This window comes from Canis lupus, chromosome 28 (genome assembly GCF_003254725.2).
Source record: "Canis lupus dingo isolate Sandy chromosome 28, ASM325472v2, whole genome shotgun sequence".
NCBI classification, from domain to species: Eukaryota; Metazoa; Chordata; class Mammalia; order Carnivora; family Canidae; genus Canis; species Canis lupus.
This window is the reverse complement of record NC_064270.1, coordinates 4,757,363-4,774,977: the sequence shown is the minus strand read 5'-3', so window position 1 is coordinate 4,774,977 and position 17,615 is coordinate 4,757,363. Positions and strand designations below refer to the sequence as shown.

At 45.3% G+C, this 17,615-nt stretch overlaps 1 protein-coding gene and 1 long non-coding RNA gene across 2 annotated transcripts; one reads left to right on the top strand and one right to left on the bottom strand.

Annotated features, from left to right (window-relative positions):
- Positions 1–1,453: 1,453 nt before the first annotated feature.
- Positions 1,454–3,367, top strand: LOC125753937 (MAP/microtubule affinity-regulating kinase 4-like). Its single transcript, XM_049103521.1, has 2 exons — positions 1,454–1,674; positions 1,838–3,367. Exon 2 carries the CDS (start codon positions 2,146–2,148, stop codon positions 2,650–2,652), a length of 507 nt encoding a protein of 168 aa, XP_048959478.1. The 5' UTR covers positions 1,454–1,674; positions 1,838–2,145; the 3' UTR covers positions 2,653–3,367.
- A 1,261-nt stretch (positions 3,368–4,628) lies between these two features.
- On the bottom strand, positions 4,629–7,398 carry LOC118352712 (uncharacterized). The gene is made up of 2 exons (XR_004810307.2): positions 7,311–7,398; positions 4,629–5,018 (listed from the first exon to the last, which is right to left on the bottom strand). It is a non-coding gene; the product is annotated as an uncharacterized LOC118352712 (long non-coding RNA).
- Positions 7,399–17,615: the final 10,217 nt, after the last annotated feature.

Below are 17,615 nucleotides of genomic sequence, written 5' to 3'. Positions count from 1 at the left end.
TGAGGTAGGTGTCAGTGTGCCTGGTGGGGCATTCAAGGAAGAAGTCCAACTGCTGGAAAGGCATAAGCAACTGGCAAAAATAGAAGGTGGCACCACAAAGTTAACAGAGATGGGATGGGTGGAGAGGAGAGCAAGCAGGTGCAGAACCATATCCAACAAAGAACCCATACCCAAAAGATATAAAGAATACCTATAAACCCATTAGAAAAATGCAGGTAACCCAATAGAAAAAGGGGCAGAAGACTTGAATGAGCACTTCACAGAAAAGGGAAAGGCCGATGAGCATATGAAACGGTGCCCCGCCTCATTAATCATCAGGGAAATGCAAATTAAAACCACGACGGGACACCACTGCACCGCCTCAGAGGGGTGGGGAGGAAGCGGCTGGCACCCCTGGGAATCAGCCTCGGTGGGTGTGGGGGTTGCTCCAGGCTGCAGCGTGCGCCGCGACCAAGCCCGCGCGGCCGTCGGGGCAGCCGGTCGGCTCCCTTCTGGGGGTGCAGGCAGCACAACACCGGGGGAGCTCACCGCGGACTGCCACGAGTGTGCAGGGCCCCGTGCTCTTGACACGCGCGACCGGGACCGGCCCGGAGGCCCCGGAACAGCGACGTGGCGGAGCGACGGGCCGGCCCCGCGCGACCCGCACAGAAACAGGGAGCGATCACGGAGCCGTCGGGAACGAGCCCAGCGCCCAAGCTGCCGGCAGACGGCCGGGGGCGCCCCGGGGCGGGGAGGGGCGGGAGGGGCGGCGGGGCGCGAGCCGGGGCGCCCTGCTGCCGCGGGGAGGGGAGGCCGGGGCGGCGGGCGCGGGTGTGGGCGGCCGGCGGGCCCACGCGGGGCTGCGCGGCTTTTCCGTGGCTGCCGCTTCGATAAGGCGTTTTTCAGGAAGCCTGCAGGGGCTCTCGCTTCCCTCCCGCCGGGTAAGCGAGGACAGGTCCACCGACCGGACACCCCTGTGCCACCTCCCGCGCCCACCGAGCTCGGGGATCGGCCCGAGAAAGAGGGAAGACGCGCCTTCTCGGTCGCGGTCGCGGCGGCAACCTCTAGGGTTCAAGGCGCTGCACCGGCAGGAGGGCTCTCTGGCTCCTGGCCGAGGATCTACGCCAAAGAAACAGGGCAAAACTGTAAACAAGAAACGAAAACATGCCACCCCCCTGCCCCCAGCATTAAGGATGTGATAAGGGGCCTCATTGTGTCTTATCCAACAGAACGTTCCTACAGGGATCCTGATGCCAGTTAAGTTGTGGCATTATTTTGAGATCATTTAAAGAAAACAAGGATTGAATAGTTTAAATGTAGACACTACACATTCTTTAAAAGCCAAAATTAGTACAGTTTTTTCAATCTAGAAATAAAAAGGCACTGAAGCACCCTGCAGATTTTAATTTCTAGTAAGATAAATATCGATAGCCATAACCCATATAAACAAAAGGCTCTTTGGGGTCCCCAACAAGTTTAAAAGAGTAAAGTGTCTCACTCGGGACCAGAAAGTGATAAGACCACTGTGGATAATCCCCACTCAACCTTGTTGATAGGTCTGTTTCTTCCTATGACCTCATAGGGAGCTATTGTTTTTGGAATTTCCACAACCAAATAAACCCCTAATTGCACCTGGGTTAGCAGTCTTCTAGCTCTGGAAGCTGCTTTTCATTGACCTGAAGGACTTTGACCAAAGTTAGCTTGTTTCCTCCCTGGCATTTTGGGCTGTTTTGGTTGTTGGGGTCTTTTTTCCCCCTTCTATCCTTTTTTTCCTAATTTATTTTTACTTTTATCACTTTTATTGTTTACTCAATTATATTTTAGTTTGTTGATATTTGCTTTCCTTATTCTTGTCTAGCGTTGCGTTTCGATTCCATTACAAAGGTCAGTTCCTCAGGTGAAATTTGAGCTGATTTTCTTTGGAGGCGATTTGGACCAAGGCTCTCACCAGCTTTTCCCAAATGTGAGCCGACCTTGGGACACCTTGACCCCACGCACAGCAGTAAGGCCCACAGGCTGCCGGGCCTGCCAGCCGCCTTCTGCTGAGGAGAGGCTCGTGGTGCCACCGTCCCCCGCAGGCCACTGGCAAGCAGAAGTCAGCTGTGGGGAGCTTGGCCCAGCGCCTGACTGGGAAAGCGACCGCGGGCGGTGAGGATCACCGATGAGATGCAGCAGGTCTCCACCTTGCAGAGACTCCCCCCGCCAAGCAGGAATGGTGGAGGAGAGGCTCCCCCCAACACAGCGAAATACCAGGGGGGCCCGACGCTGAGGACACTCCTGGCCTTGCTCAGCAGGCGCTGGCGGAGGCGCTTGGAGCACCTAGTGGCTCGTGGCAGCAGGAAAGGGAAGAGGCAAGTTCCACCAGGTGGTGACTGCTGTGCAAACTGTCACCGGAGGCCGGCTGTGTGCGGAGACTTGAAGGCAGAAAACCTGCTCTTGGAAGCTGACAGGAACATCACGATTGCAAACTCTGGCTTCAGCAACAAATTCACCTTTTCCAACAAGCTGGACACCTTCTGTGGCAGGGCCCCCAAGCTGCCCTCAGCTCTCCCAGGGGAGAACCGGCGGAGTCATCCTACACACACTGCTCGACACTCTCCTGCCTTTCCAGGGCCAGAACTTCAAGGAGCTGGGGTGCCGGGACCGAGCAGGATACACCACATTCCCTTCTAGCCCGTGGAAGGTGGAAACGCGCTTGAGAAATTGTCCATTCCCATCCCAGGAAGAGGCAGGTGGAGGATACTGGGAAGGCTCCACGGATTGCTGTGGGTCCCGAATCTGAGGGCCTGAAGGCCTGCGTGGAGCCACTCTGTGACTATAAGGACCCTCAGCAGACTGGATTCGGGGTGCCCGGGGTTACACATAGGAGAGATCTAGGACTGGGTTATGAGACCCGAGGGTCCGCAGGCCCCGAAGCCTGAGCCTCCGGGGGTCTACCCAGCAGCAGCCCCCCTCCCGATCCCCACGGCCAGCAGGGGTCTCTGCCACCTGCCGCTGAGCAGTTTCAGCGGCCTCCCTGCCCGCCCCAGCCGCTAACCCAGGACCCGGGAGGAGCCTGCAGCACGGCCCACGTGCCTGCCAGCCCTCTCCCGGCCCGAGAAGACCACCCTGGCCCCGCTGCCGTCACCAACCTAACCCCAGCACAAGTCAGAGCCGGAATTCCGCGCCCCCCCCCGCCCGCCCGGGCCAGGCTCCACGCAGAACGGCAGAGACAACCTAAGCCAGCCAGGGCCCCGGCCCCAGGGCCTTTGCTTCTGCCGCTGTCCCCCAGCGCCCCTCCCCTCCCCTGACGGGGAACCCAAGGCCGGCGGGCCCTCCAGGCTGCGCCCCTGCAGAGTCCTCGCGAGGAGCCACCGCCCAGCACGGCCACCCCCACCCAGCAGGTCGCTGTGCCCCCCTCGCCCCCCCCCCCGCAGCCCGGCAGGTGCCACGCCCTGGGGGGACCGCCCTGGGGGACCGGCCTTTCCAGGGGCCCCTGCGAGCGTCTTCGGGAAGTTGCAGCTCAGGTCTCCAGGCCGGGTCTTCGGCTCTTCGAGCGCCGCCGCCGGGAGGAGCCGGACGGGCCCGAAGGCAAAGGCGGAGGCGGGAGGCGGGAGCCCGGAGCCCGGCGGCCGCGCTGCGGGTGGAGGGCGGAGGCGCGGGGGTGACGGGGGCCCGGGCGCCGGGGCCGGCCGCGTCGTCTCTGCGCCCCGCGGGGACGGCCCGGCCCTGGAGGGGGACAGACACGGCGCTGGCGAGCGCCCGAGGCCGGGACCGGCCGGGCCGCCCCGTCGCCCCCTCCCCGCCGCGCGGGAGCGTCCCGGGGCAGAGCGAGGGCTCCGCGGCGGGGCGGGGCGGGGCGGGCCCCAACCCTCCCAGGGCCTCCCGGGCCGCCACCCCTCCCCGACCTCCCTCCTTCCCTCCCAGCGGCCCGGCCTGCCCGACCTCAGCCCCCCACCCCCGCAGGTGGGCACCTGCCACCCCACCCCTGCCCGCCCTCCCTCCCCAGAGCGGGCGCTTCTCCCCAGGGTGCTGCCAAAGGGGTGCCTTCACCTGCCCCACCGCCCTCCAGGGCTTGGAATGTGGGGGGGACCGCAGGGCTCCCCTGGGGTCCCACTGGGCTATTTGTCTCCCTAGTGACAGGGGCACTGAGCATTCTCCGCCCTCGGAGACTTTTGAGAGCACCCACTGCCCATCGTCACCCTCTTCCCCTTGGTTTGCGCTGATCTGGACACCCTCTCGTTCCCACACAATGACCTTGTCTCAGCCCACCCTGCTACCTCATCACTCTGCCCCCCTCACTGCCCCTTCCGGACAATGTGGCCCCTCCTTGGGCTGAGGGACAAGCAGGGCAAGTGGCTTCCCGTCTGCTAGCCTCGCTGCTGGTGTCCGAGGGAGATGTGGGCGCTGGCTGGCGGTGGCCCCTGCATCCCTCAACTTAGTTCTCTGCTCTGTTCTTGACAAATAAGACTCGGCTCTAGGGCTCCTCTTCCCTCCAGTGCCTATTCCTGCCCTGTGGAACTGTCCAGATGCTCCAAGGGCTCCAGAGGGCAGGGCTTTGGCTCCTAAAGGGGGGGGGGGGGGGAGGTGCCCCAGCCAGGGCCCCAGCCCACCAGCCTCCCTCCAGCACTTAGCTTCTCCTCAGGATCAAACACAGAGTAAAATGAATGTTTGGGTGGGGGGAGTGAGCCTGTAGGCCTCTATAAGATTTTTAATCTCCGAGGAATGGGAGACATTGGAGTTTTCAGAGAACTGACATAAACTGACTAATATTTTAACAGGATCCCTGTGTTTGGTAAAGTGTTTAGGGGACCAGGGCAGAAGTAGGGGAATACCAGGGAATATTGCCATAATCCAGGTGAGTGGTGATGGTGGACTGGACCGGGGTCATGGGAGCAAAGGTGAAGAGGAGTGTGTCCCTGTGTCTGGCAGCTTGTACCTGCTGAATTAGCGATCAGGGCTTGATTTCCAAGGGGCCTCAGGCAGGGCTCTCTCTGCCTCCCAGCCCCAGTGTGGCCTTCCGTCCTCTTCTATCTCTTCTCCTGGACTCCCTCTTCCAACTAATATCAGAATATCAAAAAAAAAAAAGAAGATCCAAGTAGCAGAGCCCAAAAGTAGTCTAAGATGCAAATTAGTAAGTATAGAGCTAAAGGAGAGATAACACCGAGGAAGAGAAGGCCCTCCTCAGCTCAAGGTCTCACTTGTAAACAGAAACCAACTCAATTGATCTCAACAGGAAAGGAATTTATGATAAGGATATTGGGTAGATCACCAAATTGCCAATGGGCTCGGAGAGCCAGGTTCTATGAGACACAGGGTCAATGCCCACTACCACATGGCACAGCTCATCAAGGGTGGACACCCCTACCACCACCAACAAGCTACAGTCTCTACAGCTTGCACCACCCACCTCTCTAGCACTGCACCCGCATCCGTCCCACCCCAGCCCTGTTGCCACGACTGCTCTAGAAACTCAAAGCAAGTAGAGGCTCCAGGTGCCTACCTCTGTGAGTCACTGGCTCCTGCCTCCAAGTCAATGCTAGTCACCTGACCATGCTATAGCTGCAAGGGGCTCTGGGGAAGCCAGCGTTTATCATTGTCATCTCCCATTGTGGGAGGCCACCTCTGCATCCCACTATGACTTATAAGGTCGGGGAAATACCAAGCATACAAGGGAGTGCAGGTGCTAAGCAGACTTAGAAGAACACACGCACAATTGTCCATAAGAAAAAGTTTATCAGATGGGGACCAGCAAATCAGTCTGGTTATAAAATTACCAGACTGATTTCCTTCTGTGGCTCTAATCCACATACCAGAAGGAAAATTCAAGAGAAAAATCATTGAAATGTCCCATTCTTTTAGTAAGTGATTCAGTCTCCTGAGAAAATTACCTTAACTGATTAACATTCATCTGATATTTGTTTGAATATTCTTGACAACATGATAAAATTTTTATTTTAAAAATGTTTGCATGGGGGGCACCTGGTGGTGTCAGTTGAGCAGCCAGCTCTTGGTCTCAACTCAGGTCATGATCTCAGGGTCATGACATCGAACCCTGGTCGGGCTCTGTGCTCAGTGAGGAAGAGTCTGCCTGAGATTCTCTCTCCCTCTGCCCCTCCCCCCTTCCACTCATGCTGTCTCTCAATTAATTAAAAAATTAAAGTTTGCCTGATATAGATGTATCTATATATACATACAGATACATACATAGAAAGAGAGAAAGAGAACATCAGAACCCTATCTTTTAACACCCACCTTGATCCATCTAGAACTAGACCTGAATAAACTCGTAGAATTCCCATGTATCCAAAAAAATTGGGGGTCTTAGTTTGAGATGAGTTTCTGCCACTTGTACTCAAGAGATTCTAGAATAAAAAATACATTGTTATTGTAAGTAAATATTACTGATACTTAACATTTGTTGATTCTATTTGGACTACAGACATCAAAGGACTTATGTGAGAGAACTTTAATAAACTTTTATAAAAAGCCTTGAAAAACTAAAGTGATTATAGATTTATTTTTATAACCTTCATATCTAAAGCTATGACAAATTTTATTTTTTAAATTTTCCCATTGTTTTTAGTTTCATTTTTCCAAATGAGTGTAGGTAGGCCACAAGCATGTTTAACAAAAAGAAGAAAGAGGTCCTGATGGATTTTGAAAAAAAAATTATTTTTAAGTTTAATATTTTTAAGCAAGACAGATTCCATTATTCCTAGAAATGAAGTTGTTTTGACATAGATTTGATGGTAGTGTGTGAACGAAAGAATAGATTTTAAAACTTAAGCTATTTATAACATAAAAATGAGGAAGATTAAATTGGTGATTTAAATAAATATAGTAATGGCATAAAATTAAGACTCAACTAAGCATCTGAGTCTAGCACTGATGCCCTCTGATCTTTAATACACACACAGCAAAATAGTTACTCTCTACGGGTTCTAGGACACTAGATTAAACTTAAATAATGCAGTAAAATGTGTGTGAGAATTTAAGACACTTCCCACTAATCATGGACATCTACCTCCACCCCCTCCTCTAGCTCCACTGAGAAAATAGTAAAGGGATTGGATGAAAAGGTCAAGCCACAGAGAAGTGGCACAGAGATAAGAGCATTAACATGTGGGGAGCAGGTCTACAGATGGAGGCGGGGTGACTTTTTTGCAAAAGTGAGCGAGCCTGAGCCCAAGCCCCCAGCGACAGAGCTCCTGTGAGCAGGCTCCTTCCTGCCTGGGGCACTTCTCAAGCTCTGAACTGGAGGTCAGGGACCCTGGGGGTGGGGGAGCACGTGGGTGAAAAGTCGGGAGTCCCTGGAAGTGTGACTACCAAGTGTGGTTAGAAGCCCATACCTGCTCCCCACTGGCAGAAGGCTGGAGGCTTACTCTCTGGAGCTGTTCATTGAGCAAAACTCTGGACTTCAGGGACCCAGGCTCTCCATGCAGGCAGCAAGCTGTGCTGAAAAACAGGGGAACAAGTGAGCATCCGCACACCAGGCAGTGGGACCCCCGGCCCCCTTGAATCCTGCTGGGTAATTTAGGGTGCAGCTTTCAGACTATCTCAGACCACCTTTCCTTCCTTCTTTCTGATTATATTTATGTTTTTAGACATTTAATTCCTACACACATACAATGTAGGAGGCGAATTATATATATTTATATTATATATATAAACACAATACATCTATAATATTTTATACTTGTCTAAGTATTTTGTGTATTACATTTGTAAAAGCTTAAGAAGTGCAATGTGAATTGCATGTTCTGCATGTTGGAACACTTAGAAACCATGAAAGACATGCTTACGGGACATCACATATTCAGGAGTCTGTGAGGTGAAATTCTAATGATTGAGATGAACACAAATACTTCAAATAGACAAGAATGACTGATTCTGCAGAAAGTGAAAAAATGCTAAAACTAATCAAAAAGAAATGCCAAAAAGTCAATGTGTAGTAAGGCGGAATATAAAGTAGATCATCAGTATGAGCTTTCCATGACAAGGCACTGAGGCAAGTGCTGCACAAGAGAAGGAGTATCATAGTGTTTTACTAACAGCTATTAGGATCTGCTAAAATGGCATGTAAGGTAGGATATTCGTATATAAAAAGCCTTGAAGATGCTTGAATATCTATTCCCAGAAATTCCTCCCTCCCCACTCAGAATGCATTTTCCATGGATTCTTTCAAATTCCTAACAACTTCCCAACTGCACATCCATAGCACAATGCAAGGCTGTCTACTCATCCTTGGATGGTTGAGCTGTGTATTTTAAAAAGGAAAAAAAATAAATAAATAAAATGGCAAGGATACTCTTAGCCAACACAAAATCAAAGAAAATAATTCTCCCGGACATGAATCAAAAACCTAGATATGCACAAAACAGTGCTTTAAAAAGCCACTCTATAGAAGTGGGGGAAAACATTCTGCTGACCATGTCATACTAAAGACAACACAAATCCAGGAAAAGCAGAAGAGAGTCATGATAAAGGTACCAGTGAGCAGTGAAGCACAAGCCAAAGTGTTTGACCACCCTCCCTACAGCTCAAGAGGCAATGTGGCACTTTAAAAGGGACTGGCATGAGTGTAGAGGCCCAGACACCCTCAAATGCTGCACAAAATATTAAAAAATCATTTTCCCTAATAAATTTTTAAGCTAGATAGTGAAAACAAGTTGTTTCTGTACCTTCTCAGGCTACACTCTCTTATTTGAGAGTCTGAGTGCTGGATAAATAGTAAGTAGAGCTATCATTTACTGTGAGCTTCTTAGGGGCCAAGTGCATGTATGTATTACATCCTTTACTAACTCAACAAATATTGATCGGCTGTCTTCTGAAGCTGTAGTTATGAACAAAACAGACGCTATGCCTACCTTCCCAGAGTTTCTGGTCTGTTAACTTATAGAATGAGACCTTACACAGGATGGGAGAAAATGGGAAAGTCCAGACTGAGGAAGGAGAGAAGCAGAGAAAAACCACTGTTCAGGCCTCCGGAAGTAGTCATGTGAAGGGAAACAGAACTTGCCAAGAAATCACAAGAATGGCATCTCCAGCTGTTAAGAATGGACAGAGATGGGAGCTGGTGAAGAAGCCCGTGGAAGGAAGGCTATTGCCTCTACGTCAGATGGTGAGCCTGGGGTTGCTGTTGGTCAGCAGGGCAGGCAGAGAGGAAAAAGAGCTGGTGGTAAAACAAAGGAGGGCAAGGACAGGCTAGAACCAGTAGATTGGCACATGCCCTGCCTCTCACTGCCTCTGGGCACTACCTGGAGGGTAGTTTCATTACCTGGCTGTGTTTCACTCCCACCTCCAGGCGGTGCATAGGCATCGCTTTCTGCCAACTCCCACATGAAACCATAAAGACTGTGTAGCTCCAGCTTAGGCCAGTTGACATAACACAAACCCAGCACTCTCCTACCCCTTCTCAAATTGGAATCCTACTCACCTCTTTTAATCATATTTAACTTTGAATAGCAAAGTCTTGCTTCCACTGAACATGATGCAACTATTCCAGGTACAACTGAAAACACTCTAACCTTCTCCCAAAAAAGAGATGAAGTCCATATGTCACTTTCTCTTTGGGGAATGCTCATTTCTTTTTTTGCTACATGACACTCCCCTTTTAAGAGCCTGAGAGAGACTAAACTACTGCTAACACATCTCATGTTCACTAGTAGGAGAATGGGAAGGTGAAAAAAAGTTGGTATTATATAATTTGCAAGGTCGGTACCCAAAATAAGAACCAATCCTTCTCCTGCAATTACTGAATGATTTCTGATGGATGTCCACAGCGTGACTGGCTTTCTAGACGGCGGTTTGGTACCGCACCAGTGTCCTTAACAGCCGCTTCCAGAGCCAGCAGGACCGCTGAGGAAGGACCAAGTCTCCACCTCCCCATCGCCCTGCGGCCTCCCCGCCAAGTCCGTGAGCCCAGATCAGAGTCCCAGCTCCAGGGACTCTTGCAGGAGCTGTGGGAGGTGTTGAAGTGCCAGGAAAGACTTCTACACTACAACCCACCAGTTTCCTTTCAAGAACTTCAGGGTAATGAAATTACCATGAATGGGTAGCTTATAGTAGTTTTTAAAAATGGAAATAACCTAAACACCCAATGGTAAGGGGGTTGGTTAAGTAAATTATTGTACTTCCAAGTGATTAAATCATAATGCAACTATTAAAAATAATGGTTTTTAAATATCGAATGACAAAGATTTCCATTAGTAAGTGGGAATAAAAACAGACACCTAAATTATATGCACGGTATGAGCACATTTTTGTAAAATTATGAATGCAAAGGAGAAAAAGGTTGAAAGTACTGACAAGTATCTATATTGAACTGGCACAATCACAAGAAGTCACTAATAATTTACAGAAAGGAATTCACTGTGAGGAAAAAATAGAATAAGCAAACTGAAGAAAATATTTTCAAAACATAACATCATTTTTTAATACATGACCAATTTTTTGAATCAATAAATCTTAGCAATCCAATAGAAAAATGACATTTAGAAAAGAAAACAAAACTGATTTTTAAGCATATGAAGTGTTCGATCTTACTCAGAGTAAGAAAACAAATTAAAACTGAATCCAAGTACCATTTTTCAATCTATAGCCTTGGCAAAGACCAGAAAGTTTAACACATTAGTTGTCAAGAGTATAGGAAAGAAGACACTCTGATATATTGCTGGTGGGGTAAAAATTGCTAAAAACCTCCATGAAGGGAAATAGGCAACTCAAAATTTTGAATGCATGTGTCATTGAATGCAACAATTATACTTAAAGGAATTTATCCCACAGTTATATTCAACTGTGTGGTAGTGATATACTTGGAAGACTATGCACTGTGTCATTTTTCATAATAGGTAAAAACTATAAACAATTTAGGGACTGGTTAAACTATGGTACAGCCATACAATGGGATATTCTGTGATGGTTAAAAATAGTAAAATACCTCTTTCACATGTCTGTATGGAAAAATCGCCAAGATACATTACACAAAAAATTCAAGGTATATAATGGTATGGTCAAACACTACTATTCTGTAAAAATAAAAGATATATATGCACATGTGTGTATAAACTGTGGAAACTCCCACATGCTTTTGTGGGCATATACCCTCTCTGGAATAACATAAATTGCTTTCCTATAATGCTGAGGGCAGGGTAAACAAGTTCCCAGTAGCTAATTAATTCTTGTTAATTGCCTCCCAACTGGCCCCTCCTTTCATTTCTTCATTTCCAAAAAGGTACTACCACTTATCACACTGATCATATCCAAAAAAGTAGGAATCAGGTTTGCTTCTCTTTTCATCACCAATCTACCTCCGTTAAATCACTCATCAAATCCTACTAATTTTACCTCCAAAACATGTTTCAGTTTTGTCTACTTCTGTAGCAGAAAGCACTGGTTGTCCCTAAATGTCTGTTGTTCCCTTTGTCCTTAGTCACAGAATCCTGGCTTTTCAACTGGCCTGGAGTTGCCCATCTTATTTCTCAACTCCTCTTGCAACCACATGGGTCCATGTGACTAAGTTCCATTGAATGAATTATAACTAAAAGTATCATGTGTAATTTCCAGAAATGCCCTCAAAGAGAGGAGACATACTCATTTCCTCCCTTCCTCATTCATGTTGGCTGGAATGAAAACAACATCACGGGAAATAGAGTAGCCATCTTGGATCAGAAGGTAGAAGTCATAGGTTGACAAACAAGATGGAGAGATCTGGTGCCTACTATTGGTGAAGCCACCAATCTAATTCGAGGCAGATTATGTGAAGACTTCAATTATGTGAGAAAGAAACGCATATCTGCCCAAGGCATCCTAATATGGGATTTTCAGTCACAGCTACTCCTAATCCCAAATGATAAAATGTTTCTCCATTGCAGTCATAAACCTGTTGGTCCAAGCCCATTACATCTCACCTGAACTGCAACAGTACACTGACCATTCCCACCGCATCCAATCTTGACCTCTCTCTCCAATCATTTCAGACACTCCAACCAAAGCAGTCTCCCAAAAATATATACGCAGTTAAATTGCTCCTTTGTTTACAATTCTTTAATGAATCTCCATTGGTTTTAGGACAATTTCCAAGATGGCCTATTCAATCTTACATTGTCTGGCCCATAGAATTTCAGCTTCTAATCCCATTAAAGCTTCACATATCCTGTACTCTCTGCTGTTGTGTTCAGCTTAAATCTTTTCTCCCCAACCCCTAATTCCTAATTTCTAGTAATCTTTCAGATCATCAATAAAGTTTAACTTCCTCATGACATCTTACACTTTTCTTCATAGTCCCTATCTCACTTCCTCCTATATGAGTATTTATGCAATTATTCATTTAATGTAGAGATTTCGATGGGATAAGCACTGAGTGTTATGCTATATGTTAGCAAATAGAACTCCAATTAAAAAATAATAATAATGTAGAGATTTCAAACAGTGTATAGATCTAATGTGCCTACAATGCATTACATGGCCTACACAGTTGTTGGGTTTTGTTTTTTTTTTTCATTAAATTTAAAGAATCTTCATCAGTATATTTTCTTTTGGCTTTGCCACAGGTTCCAACAATTCATGTCATTTCACCAACTATTTTTTGTGTATTCTAGGCTTTCATACTTTAGCCTGTTTCCCCCATTAAACTAGAAACCCCATTAGGGTAAGGATAATGCCTGTCTTCCATATCATCCTATGCCAGCCATTTTAATATGTTTAGGACATACTCAGGTGCTGTAGAAATCTTTGTCCAATAAATGAAAGCAATGAATGAAATGCCCTTGCCACCATTATTAGGGATCTTTTTCTTAGTTTAGGTGTTTTTTTTTTAATATCAGATACTATAGGGAGGCAAATATGGAGAAGCATCCATTTGGTAATTATTACACACCAAATTTTGAACAATTTAGCACAAGATTCTGAACTGTAAAGTAAATATCACCCTTTTTTCCCCACTAATGAACTAAATAGTAAAATCATATATTTTTGAACTTTTTAAGACAAAGTTTTAATACAAAAACATTTCATCTGGACCATTCTAGTTCTGCTCTCAAGAAGTAAGGCACTTCACTGTCAGCAACCCTGATTTCTTGCTGGCTTTTTAAACTCAAGATGTATGTTTCTATAGTCTGTCCTTACCAACAGCAACACCAAAAATAAATCCAGATCACATTGCTAAAAATTCTTATTATATCAAACATAGTATATTAGTATAACTCAGGAATTTCTAATTTCTGTCAATAATTAAAAATAAAGATACAAAACAACCATTTCTGTTCTGTCCAGAGGCTTCATTTTTATGTCTTATATTTTCTTATCCCTTCAAATGGCAGAAGTTTCAGGCTTTATTTTCTTATTCATGAGGTTATGAAAGCCAGAGACTCTTCTAAAGCCCTGGGCCTCTTACATTTTGACAGAGAACAAGGGGACTGAGTCACTTCTAATAATTAAGTTCCAAGTTCCCTACTCCTACACATCATTCATTATACATTTCATTGCTTTGAAAATTACTTCTTACACCTTCATGCACACACATTTTGTTTCACTTGATGAGGACTACAATCTTATTAATATCTCTAAGAATTTCAGAGTTATCTAAACTCTAGACGAATACTAGAATCTTTTTTGAAATTTTCACCTGTACCAAATGAGAGCAAAAAAGACAGAGGAGGGGAGGGGGAATCAGCTAATCTTAAAATATAATGTTTAAAATTTTAAAAAAAATTTATTTTCTGAGAGACACAGAGAGAGAGAGATAGAAGCAGAGGGAGAAGCACGCACCATGCAAGGAGCCTGATGTGGGACTCCATCCCAGGACTCCAGGATCATGCCCTGGGCCAAAGGCAGGCACTAAGCTGCTGAGCCACCCAGGGATCTCCAAAATCAAAATTTTAAATAGGATACAGTTCCTTTAACAAAGGTCTGGGTTGAAAATGTTTCCATAAGCAAAACAGAATATTTATTTTGGGTTATTAAAACAAAGTAATGTTAATGAAAGTCAATCATACACTGACAAAACTGATATCTTGAGGGTTGCTGTTTTTTTATTAGTATAATATCTCACCAAGAATAAAACCAAAACATCAGACCACTAATTTTGTTTTATGCTTGTTCAAATAGCTAAATGGTTTGATGCAACATTATATATTTTCCTACTTTTCTGCCTCGGCCTTCTACTTATTCTTAGTTGAATTGATTTGAAGACCAAAAGCAATCATCTTCTCTAACTTCAGCTCGCCATTTTAAAATATTTCTGCTGGCCTTTTCCTTTCAATTCATTGGAAAGACAAATCACATTGTCTAAAAGTTATGAATTGTATGCTGCTGTGGCTGTTTCTTTTTTTCTTTTTCTTTTTTTTTTTTTTTGCTGAGAGCAATCTGTCCAATAACGCTGTGCCCTTCAAAAAATGAGTTTCCACAAAACTCAAAGTTCTCTAAATTACCCTCACAACAGTTTCAGATGGTAAGTTTATCCATGATTCCATTAGATGTCTCAGAACACCAAATCATTTGACTGTCATTGGCTTAGTCACTGATAATAATAATAACTGCCAGTATGCGTTGAGCACTTATTCTCCCCTAGGTACAGTGTTAGGCAGTTTACGTGTATAATCTCATTTTATCTCCCCAATAACCCACTATCTGTCAAGATTTTTTTGGTTGCAAGCAGCAAAAATCCAACTCAATAATGTTTATGCATAACTAAAAGAAGAATAAGCTCATGTACCTGGAAGTCTTGGAGTGTAGTTGGCTAGAGATGTGGCTGGATCCACATCATCAGGACACTGTTTTTCTCTCAGCTCTGCTTCCTTCTAAATCGCTTTATTCTCAAGCTATCCCTATGTTGTTTTGAGATGAATGCCATTAGCTCCATGCTTACATCCTATCAACAGAGCAACTTGCTATGGACTGGCTTGTGGCCACATATACCCTCTTTCCAGCAAATTCATATGCTGAAGCCCTAGTCTATAGTGTGACTATGTCTGGAAGTAAGACCTTTGAAGGTAATTAAGATTAAAAACGAGGCCATGAGGGTGGAGCTCTAATCCGATGGGATTGGTGTCCTTAAAAGAAGAGATGCCCGAGAGGTTCTCTCTCTGTTTTATGTAAGACACAGAGAGAAGGCAGCCGCCTACAAGCCAGGAAGAGAGGCCTCACCAAAAACTAACCATACTGATACCTTGATCTTGCACTTCCAGCCTTCAGAAGTAGGAGAAATAAATTATAGAAGGGTTTTCCCAACAAACTCAACAAAGTCCTAGAATTGATTCTAATTGGACTTGTGCAGGTCACATGTCCACCAGAACCAATCACTATAGAGAGGGTTTTCATTACCTGGCCTGGGTCACCTGCTGAGCCTTCCAGCTGGTATGTGAGATAAGTCTTACTTGAACTATTTGGAAAAGTTAAAGAGTGGTTTTTCCTAAAGGAAAATTATTACCAAAAGAGGGAGAAAGTGTTGCAGAGAAAAACAAAAATAAAACGGGAGCAGGTAACTTCCAAACACTATGGGGAAGTTACTGCTTATCTCTATTTCTCTTCTCTCTCTTTTAAGATTCTCTTTCTTTATTTGAGAGAGATAGAGAGCATGAGCAGGGGAAGGAGTAGAGGGAGAAGAACAATAGACTCCCCGCTGAGCACAGAGCCTCACCTGGGGTCCATCCCACAATCTGAGCGGATATCAAGAGTCAGATGCTTAACTGGCTGAGCCAACCAGGGCCCTGTATCTTATTTCTGTAAGGGAAAACACCTTAAGCAAAGTCAACTGACATGCTGAAAGACTCATGTCTGTACATGGATGGGCTTCAGACTTTCAAACCTGAACCCTGGGACCACTGCACTATTTGACCTTTTTGATGATGAAGACCTTAGGATATGATTTATAATGCTATTTCAACCTTCTTCATGACCAATCTGCCTCACTTCCCTGTATCACAGGGAAATTTAACAGGATGTTAAGTAAGTAACATACTCCTTTCTCTGTAATTTGTATCAAAATGATTTTTTAAAAACCTCCAGCCAAAATGAAAACAAGAAATGACAAATTTTCTGGGTTGGATCAATGGTCCACTCAGCCCAAGAGCATCTTCAAGAATACATTTGGAACGTAATTTTCCCCTGATTATAATCTTACCAGAAACATCATTTCCCAAACATTTCAGTGTCCTTCTAATCGTAACTCTTCTATCCATTTTTAATCTCAAAATATTTCTCTTGACTTACTCTCCACCACAGGGAGTAGTATTTCCTTTTATTTACCCTAAACATGCTTCACTTAAACTGCAAATAAAACTGCTGTCTGCTGTGTTCAGGACTTGGTGAAACAGTCTTTGATGATATCTAGACCAGACTATTGACCTTAAAGATTGGGTGTCTCCACTTTCCTAAACTAGATCTTGGATAGTCGCACTTGCCTCATGAGTCATCCCTCCCAAGATGTCTTTCCTGAAAAACTGCACTCGGTGTTTGAATGTGGCTCATAATCATTTAAAGGAAAAGATGTTTCAAGACAGAACCCCAGTAGAGGTGGAGACTAGGCCATCTCATTGTCTCCAGTCCTGATTAATTAGGAACAGAAATCATTGAGGGGTGGAGGAGACAATGAAGAAGCAGGGAAGAGGTTGGTAAAAGTAGGCAGTTGAGGGGATTCTCATCCACTGGATTTATAATAAAGCTAGACTCCATAGCATAGATGTGAGTCTAGAGTCTTATGAAAACCCTTCAGACTGTTTAGTCTATTATAACCACAAGAGCAAAAGCCTCTACTGAGGCAATCAAAAATGCACTCATTATAGGAAACTGTTATAGGGAAGTACAAAAAAGAAAAGAATGCTTATTAAAAATTACTAGATTGTTGGGATCCCTGGGTGGCGCAGCGGTTTGGCGCCTGCCTTTGGCCCAGGGCGCGATCCTGGAGACCCGGGATCGAATCCCACATCGGGCTCCCTGCATGGAGCCTGCTTCTCCTTCTGCCTGTGTCTCTGCCTCTCTCTCTCTGTGTGACTATCATAAATAAATAAAATCTTTAAAAAAATAAAATAAAATAAAAATAAAAATTACTAGATTGTTAAAAAAAATTACTAGATTGTTGAGTGTCAGTCAGCAGGGTAGACAGGTGACTGGTTTCCCAGAATAAGACTGTTCCATTAATGTTTACCAGAAAATTATTCAAGCATTTTATCAGGAATGTTAGTTAATTCCCAGAACATGACTTCATGTTAAAAGGTTTCTTCCCACATCAAGTCTGGGGCAAGTTCTCTTTAACAGTAGAATAATTAAATGTAATGACCATGGGATTCCACATGATAATGTTAGGAATTGGAAGCACTGTAGCAGACTGCTTCTGAGTGTCAGTTTTGCTGCCAGACAGACCTAAGTATTCAACCTTAAGCCTTAGTTTATTCATGTGTAAAATGAGGGTGATAATAACTACCTTCTTGGGGAGGGCATAGTAATAAATACTATTTCATTCTTGTTATTTCCTCTGAATTTTTACAATTGATCACTTTTATAGTAGCCACTTTTATGGTTATAATAATAAACAGTCACATTTTTTATTATTATAAATTTTTCTTAGCAACCAGGACCTGATGTTCCAACTGCCATGGCCACTTTTCAAGGCCTTTTCAACTCTTAAAATTTTGTAAATGATTTGGACACCAGAACCT

Coding starts and splice junctions, on each gene's coding strand:
- LOC125753937 (XM_049103521.1), top strand. CDS start 2,146: ATGCAGCAGGTCTCCACCTTGCAGAGACTCCCCCCGCCAAGCAGGAAT.